The following is a 16278-nucleotide window of genomic DNA, read 5'->3' on the forward strand; positions in this document are numbered from 1 at the left end:
CTGCTTTATCCTCATGTGGCTTGTGCCACCCAACACATAGAATTACTAATTCCTTCATTTCCTGAGGTGGGGACAGAGGAGTTGGGATTGGCTCTTCAGACCTTGGTTACACTACAGCAGACAGACCTGAGCTCACCCAGCTGGACTATCTGTAGGCTCTGGAGTCCCATCTTGCTGCAGGTGACTTACTAATCTTTCTCTTTCGTGGAGTTGTGTGCCCATTCCATGGGGGAGGGTTTGGAGGAAGTGGCATACACGATACCATGTAAGCTCTTCTTAGCAGTGCCAGTGGTTCTCTGGCATTGCTGAGCAAACATGATTGCCCTAGTCTGTGCCCAGGAGTGGGATGCTGTCATTGAGTGACAGAGGGTGTAGGTTGTGCATCTTAACCTCAGGCTGGCAGCTACCAGACTGCCTTGCAGCTCCGTGCCTGTTTCTTCTGCTCTTCACAGGCTCACACCATGTAGTTCTAGCATTGTTTGCACTGACAGAGTGCCCAAACACTGACTCCCTTTAGCCCTACTCCCATGACCCCTCTCATACTGATGACTAGTTTGTATCTTTACTAGACACAGGGCCTCTGAACTCCAGCCTGTCCATTCTGGCACCAGCATACATGTATGCTGCCAATACCAAGCTGATGGCCAGCTGGTGGCAATCCCCTACCAAGTGCACTCAGCCGAGCAAGTCTTCCATGAGTCCCACCCAGGCCCTGGGCAGGAAAAGGAGCGATTCGGACCCCAAGAGCCCAAACCTTCTGGGTCACAGGGCCCACTCAGTGCCACCCAGGGCTCCTCCCCTGATGTAGTGCCCTCTCTGAACCTCTCAGCCTGCCTGCAATGGAGCTCAGCAGCTTGTGCTTAATGAGGAAAGAAATGCAGGGGAGTTCTTGCCTGCCTCTCCAGAGGACAAGGAGAGGGAGCCGGGGGAGGGGAAAGCCTCCTCTAGATGCCTGTGCCTCCCTCTAGCCTAGGGGAGGGCCTCCCATGCTCACAAGAATGCAGGAGCAGGTCCTGGTGACAGCTGGGGAAAATTATTCACACTGTCAGGAGAGAGGCTTATACCATGATTCTGTTCCAATTCTTTATTTTTAAATCCCCCAGCTGGCTAGGGGCTTAAAAGGAACGATGTGACAATCATTTGCATCTTGTTCCAGATGGGCTGTCACTCAGGGTCCAGAGAGCCTAATGGGCCTGGGTTTGTGGTCAGGTAGAATTTGTGGCCCATCAGCAACTCCCCCAGGCTTTGCTGGACTGATTTATGACAGCTCCTTGGAAGCTGAAGACTGTGTGGTGGGGCTGGGTGGGGCTGTCCCTGGACACCAGTGGCGATCTGACAACTGTGGCTCAGCAGCTGCACTTCCAAAGAGAACAAGCATACAGCTGTCCTGCCTCCAGTCAGAGGTGAGAGACCTATGTGTTCCCTTTACTCCTGCTACAGGACTTTGATGGCCAAGTTGTCCAGATCAGACACCTGGGAGAGGAAGAAAACAGGCCCTTCTTTATTTTCTGGACAAAGGAACAAAAGCTAGATGCCTGGCTGGAATAACATTTGTTTAGGACAGTTGCTCTCAACCCTATTCATTATCCATACACTGTGAGACTGAGTCTACCTCAACTGGAGAAGGCAGATGCCCAGCTAATGGCCTCTTCCTCCAGCTGTTACTGCGTTCCTGCCTAAGACCTTGCACTGGCAGCTTGTGGCTGTTTGCAGTTCATGCTAGTGACAGGTGGCAATCCCTACAGTAAGTTTCCAGAATTGCAGAGGCAATGGCTTTAGTGGCAGTATCCTGCGTCAGGGGCATCTGTGAGGCTGGGAGCAATCTGGAGACTTGGTTCTGATGTGTGACTTATCCAATCTTCTTCATGGAATATCTTCCATATTTACCCAGCTAGAGTTTATTTGACTTACTTGCAAACAAGCACTGCAACATTTGGTCAAAAGTAACATGACAATGAGAGTCTAGAGCCAATTACTGATATTTCTCCTTGGCAAGTCTATCCAGAGTTGGTTGTGGGGAAGAACCTTCAAAACTGAGTTGTAAGGCTAGGGCCCAGCAGGTAAGAGTGACTGCTACGCAAGCAAGAGGACCTGAGTTTAAATCCCCAAAACTCATATAAAAGGTCATGTGTAGCCACACGTGTCCATAACTCTGGCACAATCTATGCATGTGGATGCATATGCACACAAATTGGGGCACATGGGAGAGACAGGCCTGCTGGCTTCTCACTTAAGTCCAGAGTCAGTGAGACTCTGCTTCAAGGGACTGAGGTGGTGATAGACCAGGACACCCAGTGTCTTCCTCTAGCCTCTAAGTGTGCACAGGTGTGATGCGTACCTCTGCACACCGCCCTCCCCTTTAAAAGAAGCTATGAAATCAGTTATCCCTTGTGCTCAATGAAGACACAGCTTAGTTAACCTGAAGCCTGTCCTTGGCAAAGCTTGGCACCTCACCTGCACTAGCTGGAGGTGGAAGGCTTCGGCAGCTACCAGATTTAGAACTGAGATGTGAATGTCAACACATCAGCATGAAGAACTCTCGATCAGCAGCCTGGTCAATATCCTTTCCTCCTAGAGCTTCAGAAAGGAGCAGGCTGCTTGTTATCTGCCATTGTGCATGCCCAAGCTCCTGTGTGCTTACTTAGTGAAGCCTGGGCATAGAAGGCATGCTGCAAATGCCTTTGGATTCGTTTGTTCATTTTTTCAGAAGAGCTATGTACTGAGATAAGGCGAGGGGAAAGTCACACAAGTTCAGAGTTCAGTTTCTATTGATTCCTGTTCCTCTAAGAAGCATTATAGTCCCTTAAAAATGCACATATACTCTCTTTAAAAAAACAATTTTCTGATGGAATTTTCTCTAACACCAGTCAGGCACAGCATAAAATTGGAGATCAGTCTTAATATCTGGTCTTTTCATTCCTCTGGTAATTTACTGGGCGACTCAAGGTTATATAGCTTTTCCTAAGTGACTTTCTGATGGACAGATGAAGGGTACAGGGCCCTGAAAGGGCCAAGAACTGCTTTCTTTCTTCCCAGACAAACTATCAATGACCATGTATGATAGGAACAGAAGGAATTCTGGGAACATGATGTTCTTCCACCCTGCAAAGTACAGAGCTATACACAGCATATGGCAGGGACTTAAAAGCTGAAGTGACCTTGAAAGAGAGTGGCAGAGAGAGAGAGAGGGGGAGAGAGAGAGAGAGAGAGAGAGAGAGAGAGAGAGAGAGAGAGAGAGAGAGAGAGAAACACTGTTGTCCCCTTTGACAACAAGGAAGCAAAATGACAAAGGTGGCTTGGCAGACTTGTGCACAAGTCAATAGAACAGAGGAACAGAGATGTCTCCACTGTAATTTATAGAAAGGGAGGCCAAGCCTCCTGTCATCTTGTCCAGAAATAAATGGCATCAATCAACTGGCAAAGGATTTCTCTTTGCTCCTGATTGGTGGGCTCTCCTTTTGTTCCAGCAGACACATTTGCATTCTTTCTATCCGGGAAGCTGAGGTCTGACAACCACTATTTGTGAGAAGACTGGTGGACTAACCTGGCACATTTTTACCTCGTTTCAGATGGTCTGGTGTTGCTCTAGGGTATATCTGGTCACCTACCTACTGCCAAAGGAAGGTTCTGTACCAGTCAGGAGGCTTCTTTCTCTTCTTTGCAGATGGGTAAACTAAGGCACACAGAGGTCAATTTGCTTGCCCAACATCAAGTACTGGTGTCGGTGCTAGGATGGTAAACTTAAAATGGTAAAACCACAGGACAGACCATAGGGAAGCCTGCTGCCTTTCAGCTGAATATGTTAAAAGAACTATTTAATGTGTCTGTCCTCTGAGACCACATTATAGTCCCCTGCAAAGGTAAAAAATAAAAAAAAAAAACCAAACAAACAAAAACAAAAACACTAAAACCCCAAACCCCAAAACCAAAACCCTGGCTTTCCAGGTATGGGAGAGAAAATGGGGAAAAGCCTCCTGACCATGCCCCTGGGAGTTGGGGAACAGTCAACCAAGACCAAGGCCACAGGGCTTGTGAGGCCTTCTCCCCACCAGTACCTCTGGGCAAGGGCAGGCTTGTTGCCATCCTCTCCCACATCTGCCTGTCTTGGGCTGCTCGCTAAAGGGATAGTCTCAGAAGCCTGCTCTCCTCCTTTGAAGCTGGCAGCTTGCTGCCTGTGGAAATGCAGTCCTATTTCAGGACTTCATTTGAAAGAGATTTCAAAGAACGGCTGGGAAGCTGCAGCGAATTGCTTTTTGTGGCTCGTCTCCTTGGCCAGAGTCTCATCTTGAGCGCAAACCAGCAGCTGTTGCTTCTCACTTCACAGCCACATCACTGGCAGGCTGAGTGTTCGGAGTCAGCCCTGGGCCTAGTCCGAAGGACTCTAGATCTTCTAGAACTTCTCTCATGCACCACTGGGCACTCTTATGCCTCTATCTTTTTTTTTTTTTTTTTTGGTTTTATGAGACAGGGTTTCTTTGTGTAGCCCTGGCTGTCCTGGAACTCACTTTGTAGACCAGGCTGGCCTCGAACTCAGAGATCCCCCTGCCTCTGCCTCCCAAGTGCTGGGATTAAAGGTGTGCGCCACCACGCCAGGCTGCCTGTATCTTTTTTACTGTTATGTTCAAAATTCTCTACCAGGAGCCTGTTAGCCAATTACAGGCCTCTGAGCCTGGATTATGTTGAAAACGTCATGAAGATACAAGAGGGCAGGAGAGATGCTCAGCAGTTATGAGTGCTTGCTGCTCTTCCAGAGGACCTGAGTTTGGTTCTCAGAATCCATGTCAAGGTGGCTTAAAACTGTCAACAGTTCCAGCTCCTGGGGGATCTGATACTTCCTTCTGGCTTCCACAGGGACCCCTACACAGGTGGTGCGCGCGCGCACACACACACACACACACACACACACACACACATATACACACAGAAACAGATAAATACATTTTTTAAAAAATGCCTATAAATGCCGAGGACCCCCATGGCTCCCTGGCATCTTCTGCTTCAGGCACCATGCGCTGCATCTGCACTCTGAGAGTTCCGGACACCTCCGAGCACCATCCTCCTTTCATCTCCACATACACTTGGAGAAGCTGAGGGAACAGCCTTGTTTCCACTTCAGAGGTGAAAAGCCACTGCGAATTGCAACCTATCACAACCAAATGTGAGCATGATACTTGGGCACCAGTGACGTCTTTCAGGGCTTATTATTCACAGAAACTATTATTTTAGTTGTCCATCTCTGTCCTAACACGGGGAAGACAAGACTTAAGAAGCAATTCTATTCACCAGGACAATGGCGAAAGATTTAGCAGACTTCGTCAGGCCTGAGCCTTTAGTGCCACAGTGCCCTGACCATACCCATCTGTGAGTGCTTCTGTAAAAATGAAGGGAGCATTGTTTTTGCAGGAACACACCACTCATTTCTATGGCAAATGCTGACTCATGCTCTGAGCATGTAGTATAGTGCTCTCAGGAGGAGCAGGGACACAGGCTACCTGTTACAATCCTAAAACAAGGCTTTGTCTGCTTATCAGAAAAGCCAGATACTTTTCTGGATTGTGGAAGATAAGGGATTTTCTTAAGGTGAGAGGAGACAGCCTTAAGTATAAACAGTCAGGACAAGCTCCTCTGAAGACTAGAAGCCAAAGTTAACTAGGGCAATGAAGAATTGCATGACCAGAGTAGAGTGGGGCACTGAAAAAATTCCAGAAAGACAGACTTACTCGGTTTGGTAAACAGCTTGGTTCAGACAGACCTCATTCTGTTAAGATGTCTGCCTGCCTAGCTATTGTTGCTGGAAGGATCTTTCCACCTTCGAGATGTGTCACTAGTTCATTGAACCTATTTCTGTAACTCTTGGTGAGAGCCAATTTAAGCTGCTTCTCGGTTCACTCTGCACTCAGAAGAGACCAATTTCTAGTTCCTTTTTGGAGTCCATGAGAGCAGATGCTGTGACAAATGTTCCAGTGAAATGAACCTAGAAAATGATCCCAGGGTGCTTCTCAGGGGAGCAGCAGGTTCATCAGCATTAGCTGTGGCTTAAACACATCCTGCTTTCAGCCTGAGTACTGTCATCTCTCCCTGCGAAGCTTTCTGGTGGGACGTGCTTTTTGTGACAGAACAGGGGCTCGAGGGGGAAGGCAGAAGAACGTTCCCAATGAGGCTACAAATGACAGATTCAGAGAGTGGACATGTTTATGGGTAAGGCCCTACTGCATCTGGCAGCCTGAACTGGGCAGCAGTTCCTGCAAATGAGAAGCAACGGCTTTTGTTAGGTAGGTCATTGTACCATAAGCCCCACTAGGAGCACTGTCATAAAAGAGGTGGCAAATTCCTGTGGCTTGGTCTTTTTCCAGGATGTCTGTGGTTCCAAATGACACCTGCAGCCAGAAAAAGCAGGAAAAAAATGAGTGGTATCTCCCTTTTTCCGCCACAAAGGACTCTGCATGTTGGAAGTGGTGTCAGCCGGGTTACAGGTGGGGCTGGGAGCTGGAGGCTAGGCCTCACGGCAGAAACCCAGAGCCACAAGGCAGGTGACATGATGACAATGACACAGAATGCATGGTAAAGTGGCCACTGTGGATACTGTGTTTTCACAGGCCTCCTTTTGCTGCTCAGTACTGATTCTTATGACAGCTTCTCTGCCCCACTCAATTTTGTGTGCAGGGTAAGTAGTTTACCCAAAACCAGGTATGGAATGTCTGCAATAAAACCTACAGCAACAAAGACCAGCTTCCTTAAAGGTTGTTAGATTTCCCAAGTGGCCAACTTCACCATTTCCTAACCAAATGGTTGACATTTTTTCCTTTTTTTTTTTTTTTTTTTTTTTACCATCTGTGATGACATTTTCTTGGTTTGAGTATATGCCTTCCAATTAGACACAATCTCCAGCATGTACAGGGAGAACTAGCAACCAAACCGACTACCCCGCCTTTGGCCCAATTACACCCACCTGGTCCTGCAGGAACAGCTGATTGGCCAGCTGCACTATCTGGTCCACATGGATGATGCCCCCGATACTGTCCATTTCGGTATCTGAGAGCAGAGTCAGTACCATGATGGCTTCTACCAGTAGCTGCCGATACTCAGGCTGGGACACACGGTTGAGCACTGACTCCACATGGACAGCAAACTTGATCTCACAAGGGGTCATCTACCAAATGATCAGCAGGTTGCCAGTGTGAAAGATGGGCCAGACAGAGCCCTATCATCAATGCTGCCCTAGCACCTTTGGAGCTCAGCTCAAAGGCTACCTTCCTCCTGGACACTGTCTTAACTTTATAGCAGCAGCCCTCTGGAACAAAGGATGACTGCTTTTCCCTGAGGGCCAGCTGAGCTTGTTCTAGTTCTTTTTGTCTGTCTTTGACTATGACTTTTAGGGAGCAGGGGCCATTTCTTATTTCTTCTTCTTTTTTTTTATTAGGTAATTTCCTCAATTACATTTCCAATGCTATCCAAAAAGTCCCCAATACACTCCCCCACCCCCAGTCCCCCACCCACCCACGCCCACCCCTTGGCCCTGGAATTCCCCTGTACTGGGGCATATAAAGTTGGCAAGTCCAATGGGCCTCTCTTTCCAGTGATGGCCTACTAGGTCATCTTTTGATACAAATGCAGCTAGAGACAAGAGCTCTGGGGTACTGGGAAATTCCCTGTGGTATAAAGAATGGTACCAGGCTGGCATGATGGCTCAGCAGGTAAGAGCACTGACTGCTCTTCCGAAGGTCCTGAGTTCAATTCCCAGCAACCACATGGTGGTTCACAACCATCTGTAATGAGATCTGATGCCTTCTTCTGGGGTGTCTGAAGACAGCTACAGCGTGCTTATGTATAATAATAAATAAATCTTTGGACCAGAGCAAGCAGAGTTGACTGGAGTGAGCAGAGTTCCTAAAAATTCAATTCCCAACAACCACATGCAGGCTCACAACCATCTATACAGCTACAGTATACTCATATACATAAAATAAATCAACAAAAAGACATATGTAGAATAAGCCATGAGGTGAGGCCAAGCTGGGCTGCTCTCTGGGTCTTCTCACTTTACCTCTTGGGTTGTTGAGGATGGGAGGACGTAACCATCGATGGACAGGCCATGGCACTAGAAGAAGAACAGACATTTCAGTCAGATTCTAACACAAGTGTGTGCTCGCTCTCTCGCTCTCTCTCTCTCTCTCTCTCTCTCTCTCTCTCACACACACACACACACACACACACACACACACACACACACACACACACACACTTTCCTTGCCCTGGAAATCTGCACGAGGGTTGGAACATGCCAGACTGTCAGAGTTATTTTTAGAGCGCTGTTCTCACTGCCCACAGGCTGTGTTTTCGATGGAACAATTCTAGGGAAAGCAGCAGGCATCTTTCAGATTGGTGCAGGAACAGTGTCCTAGGGAGCTGCTGCGTCCACCTCCCAAGAGGCTCTGCATTGCACTTGGCAACTGGACCCTGGTGCCTGCCAGAGCCCCTTTGGTACCATAATGAAGAGAGATTGTCATGGTGAAGTAACGCTCCTGTGCCTTTGCAGCCGTCTATTTTCGAGATTTCTATAATAAGCACCAATCACAAAAGGCTGGAGCACATGCACACACACGCACACCCATGTATATAAATACCAACAGGGTGCAATATAAAATGCTGCTTTTTCATAATAAAAGCATCTTGGTATTGGGCCAGCAGAAGCCTGGCCGGAAATGTATGGAGCCCCAGAAAGACTGAAGAGAGTTTCGAGGAATAGTTGGGCCTGTTCTCATCGGCCACCTTTTGCCCTCCAGTTGGCAGCTGCCCTGCCTTCATGCTGCCTGGTTCAAGAGCTCCTTGCAAGTCTAGAACCGTGGACCTGGGGCCTCTACAGGCATCTGTCTTGCGCAAGGCCTTGGTTCACAGAGCATAGGCCCTGAAGCCCTGTGACTGGCCCTGGGCACCTGCTACAGAAAGAAGACAGCGGGCTGTGGCTTCACAAAGGAGCTGGAATATGTTCTCATTCAGGATTACTGCAGTTCTCTCCTACTGTGAAACGAGCTAAAAAGGAATGGTTCAGAGAAAAAAAGAAATTTGTCTTGCTTTGCAAAGCTTTTAAATGAGGCCCACTGTCCCTCCATGGGGGAGGCAGGTCAAGCCCTGGTGGGGGCCTTGGGAGTGGTGTGAATACTCTGGAGTAGGAATGTGGGGGAAGACAGGATTGTGGGGTGTTGAGAACAAAGTGGCCCTGCCTTCCCACGCTGCCCCCACTTTAGCAGCAGGTGTTTTAGACAGGGCCTCCTGCACTCAGGTGTGTGGTGCATTGCAGGCCATGGATGTGTCATTTCCTGTCAGTTTCAAACTCCAAACTCTAATGCAATGTTAACAGTCCCTAGGCAGATGGGAAGCACAGTGCTATTCCACTGCCATGGGAGCAGTGGGCAGCTGGTTAAGGGATGGGGGCCCTAGGGTCTCTATCTTCCAGCCGTAGAAACACAGTTATTCCAGGGCAGGAGGGAGTGTGTATCTTCAGAGCACATGGATTCTGGGGCCAGGCTATAATATTTTGTTTCTTTGTACCCCAGAACACTTATCAAGTAGAAGGGGCTCCATCATGTTCCTGAATGATTCACGTATCATGTCTGTCAGCCTCGCGCTGACAGCTTGAGGAGCTGTCAGCTTGGTAGCTAGCCAATACAGATCCAGTTAATGCTGCAGGTCCTCTGTGGCCTTTTTGCTCAAACTCTTCCCTGCCCTCTCTGGTTTTGTCTATCTTTAGTTTTCTATGATCCTAAACTATGTCAAAGTTGGTTGCACACAAACAGGAATGCTATTTTGTCATGCCTTGCAGGGTCATTTGGCAATGTTTGAAGTTATTTTTGGTGTCATATCTGGAAGAGGAGATGCTACTGACAACCAGTAGGTAGACACTGCCTCCTATACAACAGTGCACAAGACAGTAGAGCCACCTAGCCCTAGATGCCACAGTGCCAAGGCAGAGAGACTTTGCTCTAGGCTGAGCCATTCAAGGTTGGAGATACATGTTCTATAGCCATCTGCTGCCTGGTACTTGGCAGGGCCACTGTGGCTCCTGAAGGTAGACAGGGTCGGGCTCATTTTCCCGAGAATCTATGTCTCCTCAGCACCCACCTCACCTTCTGAAGGATCTTCCACACTTTCTGGTAGAATCCCACGGGGACCCTGTTGATGGCCCCATCCAACCTTCTCCGGCGCAGCCACTGGCCCTGCTGTTCTCCCCAGCCCAGGTGGTGTCCTCCGGAGTCTGTAGATGATGTGCCTGTCGGGGAGGATGGGGTGCTGGACCTCTGTAAAACAGATACCATATGGCCTTCAGTAGCAGGTGCCCTGTGAGAAAGGCTGGCCACTCTGAAGGCCAGCTAAGCAAATTCGTCAGAATCTCCATGTCACACAGCCAAGGGCTTAGGGGTCCTTGACTTCTCTTTGTCAGCTCTTGATACTGGCTTTAATTTTTCATGCTTTTTTGGTAGCTTAATTCTTCCCAAGATCTAAGAAGTAGTATAACAGCAGGGGACCCTGAGCTCATAGGACAGAGACCAAACAGGTACAAGTGTGGGCTTTGCCATTAGGCTGTTGGAGCCAAGCTCAAGAGCGGCTACGACAGTACCCAGGTTCAGGCTGCCTGTGCCCTATGCTAGCACCACCTGTTGTCCCAGTTGATCTACATGATAGGGACATCACCTCCCTGGGGGAGCTGTCTGCAGCCATTCACTTGGTGAAGACACAGAAATGCCTGAGCCTGAGAGTCCCTGTCGCTTGTGATGACTGCTCAGCTATCATCCTGAAGGCCACTCCCTCAGAGATCACTAGCAGGGCATGAAAGCCTATCTAAGGGAAGTTAGCTCAGAGAGTACTTAGAGGAGTGGTCTCGGAGAAAGGGAGGTGGGTAGGAAGGACAACCTGGGCCAGGAGCTAATGTCGGGAGGGCCTGCTTTACTTCAGCAGTTCTACAGAGAAGTGACTATCACCTACCCAGAGGATAAATACCACAGCGAGTGCCATACATATACAATGCAAAAGAAAGGATCAGGAAGCGAAGATAGAAGGTCAAATAAAAATTCATTCTTAGCAGTGGGGGGTCATTGGTTTTTGGTTCTCTGCCTATGGTTTTCAATACTGATTTCTGCTGTCTTGCTGTTGGTCCTGAGTTTCCTTCTAAGGCTAGGCTACGGTAGCCTTCAGCTTGAACTTGCTGACATGGTTCCAGGGTGCTATCTCCTTTCCAGTGCCTTATAGAAGGCTAGACTTCTCCACAAGACAAGTGCTGCAGGGCTGTTGAGCACTCAGGGGCAGAGATCACATGTGGACACCCCACTGACTTGCCCTGGACAGATTCCTCAGGTTGGGACAATGCTAACACACATCTTTACATATGTTTTGGGTTGGACTATTTGGCACTTTCATTTCACAATGTGCAACATCAAATTTAAAGGCTTAAAAATAAAACCCAAATATTAAGCATACTAGCAGGGTGGGAGGTGGGATGCTTCCCTAAGAACTCATTTTGCCTTCAACAAATCTTATTTTGAAAAGGCAGTTAGGCTGGGTTATTCTGCTGGGCTCATTACTGCCATTTAAATAAGGCAACAATTAGCTACAAATAAAAGTAATTACAGCCACACTCATCAGTGACTCAGCTGATTTTCTCCTTCTGGTTTTGGGAGGCAGATTCAGACTCGCCTCTGCAATTAGAACATTTCCTGGGCCTCCACTTGAGCTAGGACCACATGCTCAGCTGGGACAGGAGAGTAAAAAGTGGTGGTTAGCCTGGGGTGGGAGGAGCAGTAGCTCAACACTCAATAAAAAGGCATCTGGGCTGGGAATGGGGGCCAGTGATGGAGTGTCTGTTTAGCATGCTCAAACCCCTGAGTTCCATCTTCAGCACTGCAAAACAAACAAGAAGGGGGTAGAACCAGGGTTTTAAAGATTCTGGAAACTCCTAAGAGTTGATAAACTAAGTACACCTCATCCACACTGTATTGAGGAGTTTGACAAGCCAAGATCTAAGAGCATGAGATAGAAAATCAAGTTTAGTTCAGGGACATCTAGTTGGAAAATACCTCCACCATTGATTGAAAACCCTTAACCCAGTGGTTCTCAACCTTCCTAATACTCAACCGACCACTTCATACAATTCCTCATGTTGTGAGCCATAAAATTTTTCATTGTTACTTCATAAGTGTAATTTTGCTCCTGTTAGGGATCATAATATAAATATCTGATATGCAGATAGTTGTAGGTGACTCCCATGAAAAAAGTCAATTGAACCCCCAAGGGGTTGCAACACACAGGTTGAGAACCACTGCCTTAACCTTTACTCAAACCATTACAAGTCAGGGATGAGGGGTGTGGTGAAGCTCAGGGCTGGAATGTTTGCTTAGAATGTGTGAGGACCTTGGTTCCATGCCCAAGAGTCCATGTGTGCATGCACCCCACCCCCCAAACAAGTATGGCTGAGGTGGGAGCATGGGTAAGGCCAGAAGAGAACTTGAAAATTACAGTCAGGGAGGAGGCAGCAGGGAGGGGTGAGATGCCAAAGCAAATTTACCACAGACTTGATGGAATGCAAACTGTTGGACATGGTCTGGCCCAAAGGAAAGAACTGCAAAAGAAAAGAAGAGACTCAATCCCACACAGTGACCCCAAGAGGCACAAATAGTTGAGAAGGAACCCAGAGCAGCATGAGACAAGCCCTAGAGGGGTTCTTGTTGAGTAGCAGTGACAGATGCAGACCTACTGCTCCCTGGCAGCCCAGCTTGGCCTTAAAGATCAAGTGTTGCCAGGTCCTTTTCCTTTGTAGAATAGGCCTAATCAAAGCAGGACACATGTTCCAAAGTCATAGGCATGTCAAGTGACCATTTTATGCTATATTGTAAACATCTATAGAGATCAAAAGAACCCTAACTTCAGCTACTAATGTCTGCCATCCGACAGGCATCCCATAGACTATTCTTAAATATACACAGTGGATCAGGCTGATGACCTTCGGCCATATACATCTTTCCTCATCTAAGAATCTAGATGGCACCCTTAATGTGCATACTGGTCTGTGTCTGTAGTATGCTTGCAAACATGAGTAGAAAGTTCTACCATTGACAGCCATTAAATTTTGGCCAGAAAACATTTTCTTGACATGAGTAGGCAAATACAAAGCTGGTACTGGCGGTCTGGATATAAACACAACAGAAAAGGAATGTAATCATATCATCGCTGTCACAGGCAAGGGCAGCATTAAATAGAAGCAGCCATCCATATTCACCCAAGATCAAGCCTTTGAGCTGTGGGTAACCAGAGGGACGGTGCCACCGAGTGGCTGACAAAGGAAGATGTTTGGAAAATCACTTCCTTAGAAGGAGCAAAACTGAGAGTCTCTGTACGGTCTACACTGTGCATTAGGTGCCATCCATCACACTGTTTACCCTTTCCTGGTTACAGAGACATATCATTAGACATATGAATCCAAAATCAGATATGGGAGTGTGCATCTGCAGTCACAGCTACTCAAGAAGCTGAGGAATGAGGATGCCTGGAGCCCAGCAGTCTGGGGACAGCCGGCACAGCATGGAGATCCCCATCGAAAACACAATGTATAACTTAAAAGCACACCCATTTTTTTCTCAAGGGAAGGAGCATATGATGAGGTCTTGTACAGTGTGCCCTGACACTTTTTTCCAGGCTTCAATCTCCCCAGATTTGGCTGAGAGCAGAACTGGTAGCATCATCTTATTCTTTCTACTGATGACATCACTAACCAAATTCCCCTGTTTTTGAACAGAGGTGGTGATAGGGGCAGAGCCTGGACCATCTCTTTCACAAAGAATCCTTACAAAAGCTGAGTTTGATAAATGCAATTCTTTTCATTAAGAGCCTATAATAAATGAGCTAACTGGCTACCCTATCTGGAAGGCAAAGGGCAAGGTCCTCTCTCCTACCCTCTCATCCGCTTCTCTGGCTCTGGGGCTACCTGAGTTACTGTGCCATTCTACCCACATCCAAACTCTGTATTCGCAGCCCCAATTTCCGTGTTTCAGCCAGAAAGAGTGTACAGCCAACAGAGAGACAGACAAAGAAAGCAAGGCACTTCACCTGCTCATCAGCACTAGCTCGCCTATTCATCTGAAAAGAAAAACATCAGAAAGTAAAAACCCACTTTTCAAGTTAGGAATGCCCCATTGCTTCTATCACACTCCCATAAGCCAGAGCATGCTGATCCCACCTCAGGGGCTGGCCACTCCCCCTCACAGACCCAAGCAAGTGAGGCAGCATGACTAAGATATAAGTGGATTTTCTCAGTGTAGGTCACGGTCATGTTCTAACACAGTATTAGGTGCATCAAGACTGAAAAGGTTTGGTGGCTGATTATGGGATGGATCCCTGGGTTGGGTAGTCTCTGGATGGTCCATCCTTTCATCTTAGCTCCAAACTTTGTCTCTGTAACTCCTTTCATGGGTATTTTGTTCCCTATTCTAAAGAGGAATGAAGTATCCACCCATTAGTCTTCCCTCTTCTTGATTTTCTTGTGTTTTGAAAATTGTATCTTGGGTGTTCTATGTTTCTGGGCTAATATCCACTTATCAGTGAGTACATATCTAATGACTTCTTTTGTGATTGGGTTACCTCACTAAGGATAATATCCAGACACTATTGCATATGCCAGCAAGATTTTGATGAAGGGACTCTATCTATCGTATGAGGCTATGTCAGTGCCTGGCAAATACAGAAGTGGATGCTCACAGTCATCTATTGGATGGATCACAGGGCCCCCAATGGAGGAGCTAAAGAAAGCACCCATGAAGCTGAAGGGGTCTGCAACCCTATAGGTGGAACAACAATATGAACTAACCAGTACCCCCAGAGCTCGTGTCTCTAGCTGCATATGTATCAGAAGATGGCCTAGTCGGCCATCATTGGAAAGAGAGGCCCCTTGGTATTGCAAACTTTATATGCCCCAGTACAGGGGAATGCCAGGGCCAATAAGAGGGAGTGGGTGGGTAGGGGAGCAGGGTGGGGGAAGGGTATAGGGAACTTCCGGGATAGCATTTGAAATCTGAAATGTATATAAAGAAAATATCTAATAATGTGCAAAAAAAAAAAAAAAAAAAAAAGAAAGAAAGATAAAGACTGAAAAAGTGTTGAGCTGCAGACCTATGATGGTCAGCTAAAAAAGATTTCTACTGTGAATTAAATTAGGGTGAAAAATGAAGAGACAATTATGGCTGGTGGTAAATACAGGTATAATTATTCCAGTCTATTTCCATATCCCCCTTGCTATTTCAAACGAAGAACACATTTGATGGAGAAATGGTTCTCTCTTCTGACATTATTCTACTTTAACAAATTATTTTTATTTCATGATATGCATATTTGCCTACATGTGTTATATGTGTACCACCTGTGTACCTGGTGCCTGCAGAGATCGGAGGAGGGCATCAGATCCCCTGGACCTAGAGTCACAGACAGCTAGCTGTCATGCTGGTGCTAGGAACTGAACTTAAGTCTTCTCCAAAAGCAGCCAGGACTTTGAACTCCTGATTCATCCCTCAAGCCCCAGGACTCTACTTTTTAAATAACACAGCAACAAATATGGACAAGGGAGTATTCCAGGATGTATATGTATATGTAATATCACATGAAGGCTAGATATTGGTAAGTGCATGCAAATGGCTTTGGGGTACCTACCTGGGCTAGAGGGCTATCTTCAGATCCCACGACTTCTACAGAGAGCAGGCCAAAGCTTCATGTCCTTGTTTTTCAGAGATGAGCCCTGGCAGAACCATTTATACCCCTCCCATGTGGCTGCCATGCTACGGTCTTCTTACCTGTTTCATCTCACTCCTCAGTCTGGTGATGCCACTCCGCTCAGTTTTGGTGGCTCCAGTATGACCCACCTCATGGATGGAGATAGCAGGGCTGGACATGGAGGAGTGTATTGGGCGCACTGCAAGGAAAATGCATGCGTGGTGCTTTTAGGGAATCTACTGCACCTGCCTTGAGAGAGGCAACATGGGCAACATGTTTCTGAGATCTGCTTCTCTTCCCTGCCCCAGCCAGGCCTGGGCTTACAGTGCTGAAGGTAGCACAGGCTCACCACGGGAGACCTGAAAGGTGGTGTGAAAGTGTGGATACTACTTAAACAGCAGGTACAGATCAGAGTGGCCAAAAACTGCTGGCTGATGGAATTGGTTTTGAAAACCATTTTTTTTACACTTATACAAAACACATTTTCTCTGTGGAAAACTGAGACCACCTAAGGAAGCCAGAAGTAACATC

At 47.3% G+C, this 16278-nt stretch overlaps 1 protein-coding gene across 6 annotated transcripts in view; it reads right to left on the reverse strand.

Moving 5' to 3' along the window:
* Nucleotides 1-4595: 4595 nt before the first annotated feature.
* Nucleotides 4596-16278, reverse strand: part of Phka2 (phosphorylase kinase regulatory subunit alpha 2) — an 83550-nt gene continuing 71867 nt past the window's right edge. For 4 of the 6 annotated variants that reach the window (XM_021153153.3, XM_029473162.2, XM_029473161.2 and 1 more), the window contains 7 exons: nucleotides 15828-15946; nucleotides 14095-14124; nucleotides 12557-12610; nucleotides 10125-10295; nucleotides 8045-8098; nucleotides 6950-7150; nucleotides 4596-6377 (listed from right to left, as the gene is read on the reverse strand). In XM_021153153.3, coding sequence (XP_021008812.1) covers nucleotides 6207-6377; nucleotides 6950-7150; nucleotides 8045-8098; nucleotides 10125-10295; nucleotides 12557-12610; nucleotides 14095-14124; nucleotides 15828-15946 — 800 coding nt within the window. In that variant the 3' untranslated portion in view covers nucleotides 4596-6206. Of the gene's footprint in view, nucleotides 6378-6949; nucleotides 7151-8044; nucleotides 8099-10119; nucleotides 10296-11921; nucleotides 12012-12556; nucleotides 12611-14094; nucleotides 14125-15827; nucleotides 15947-16278 lie in introns of those variants that run through there. The other 2 variants (XM_085837932.1, XM_085837931.1) reach the window with 2 other exon arrangements.

Source organism: Mus caroli, unplaced genomic scaffold (genome assembly GCF_978045245.1).
Source record: "Mus caroli unplaced genomic scaffold, Mus_caroli_1 scaffold_5, whole genome shotgun sequence".
Taxonomy (NCBI): Eukaryota; Metazoa; Chordata; class Mammalia; order Rodentia; family Muridae; genus Mus; species Mus caroli.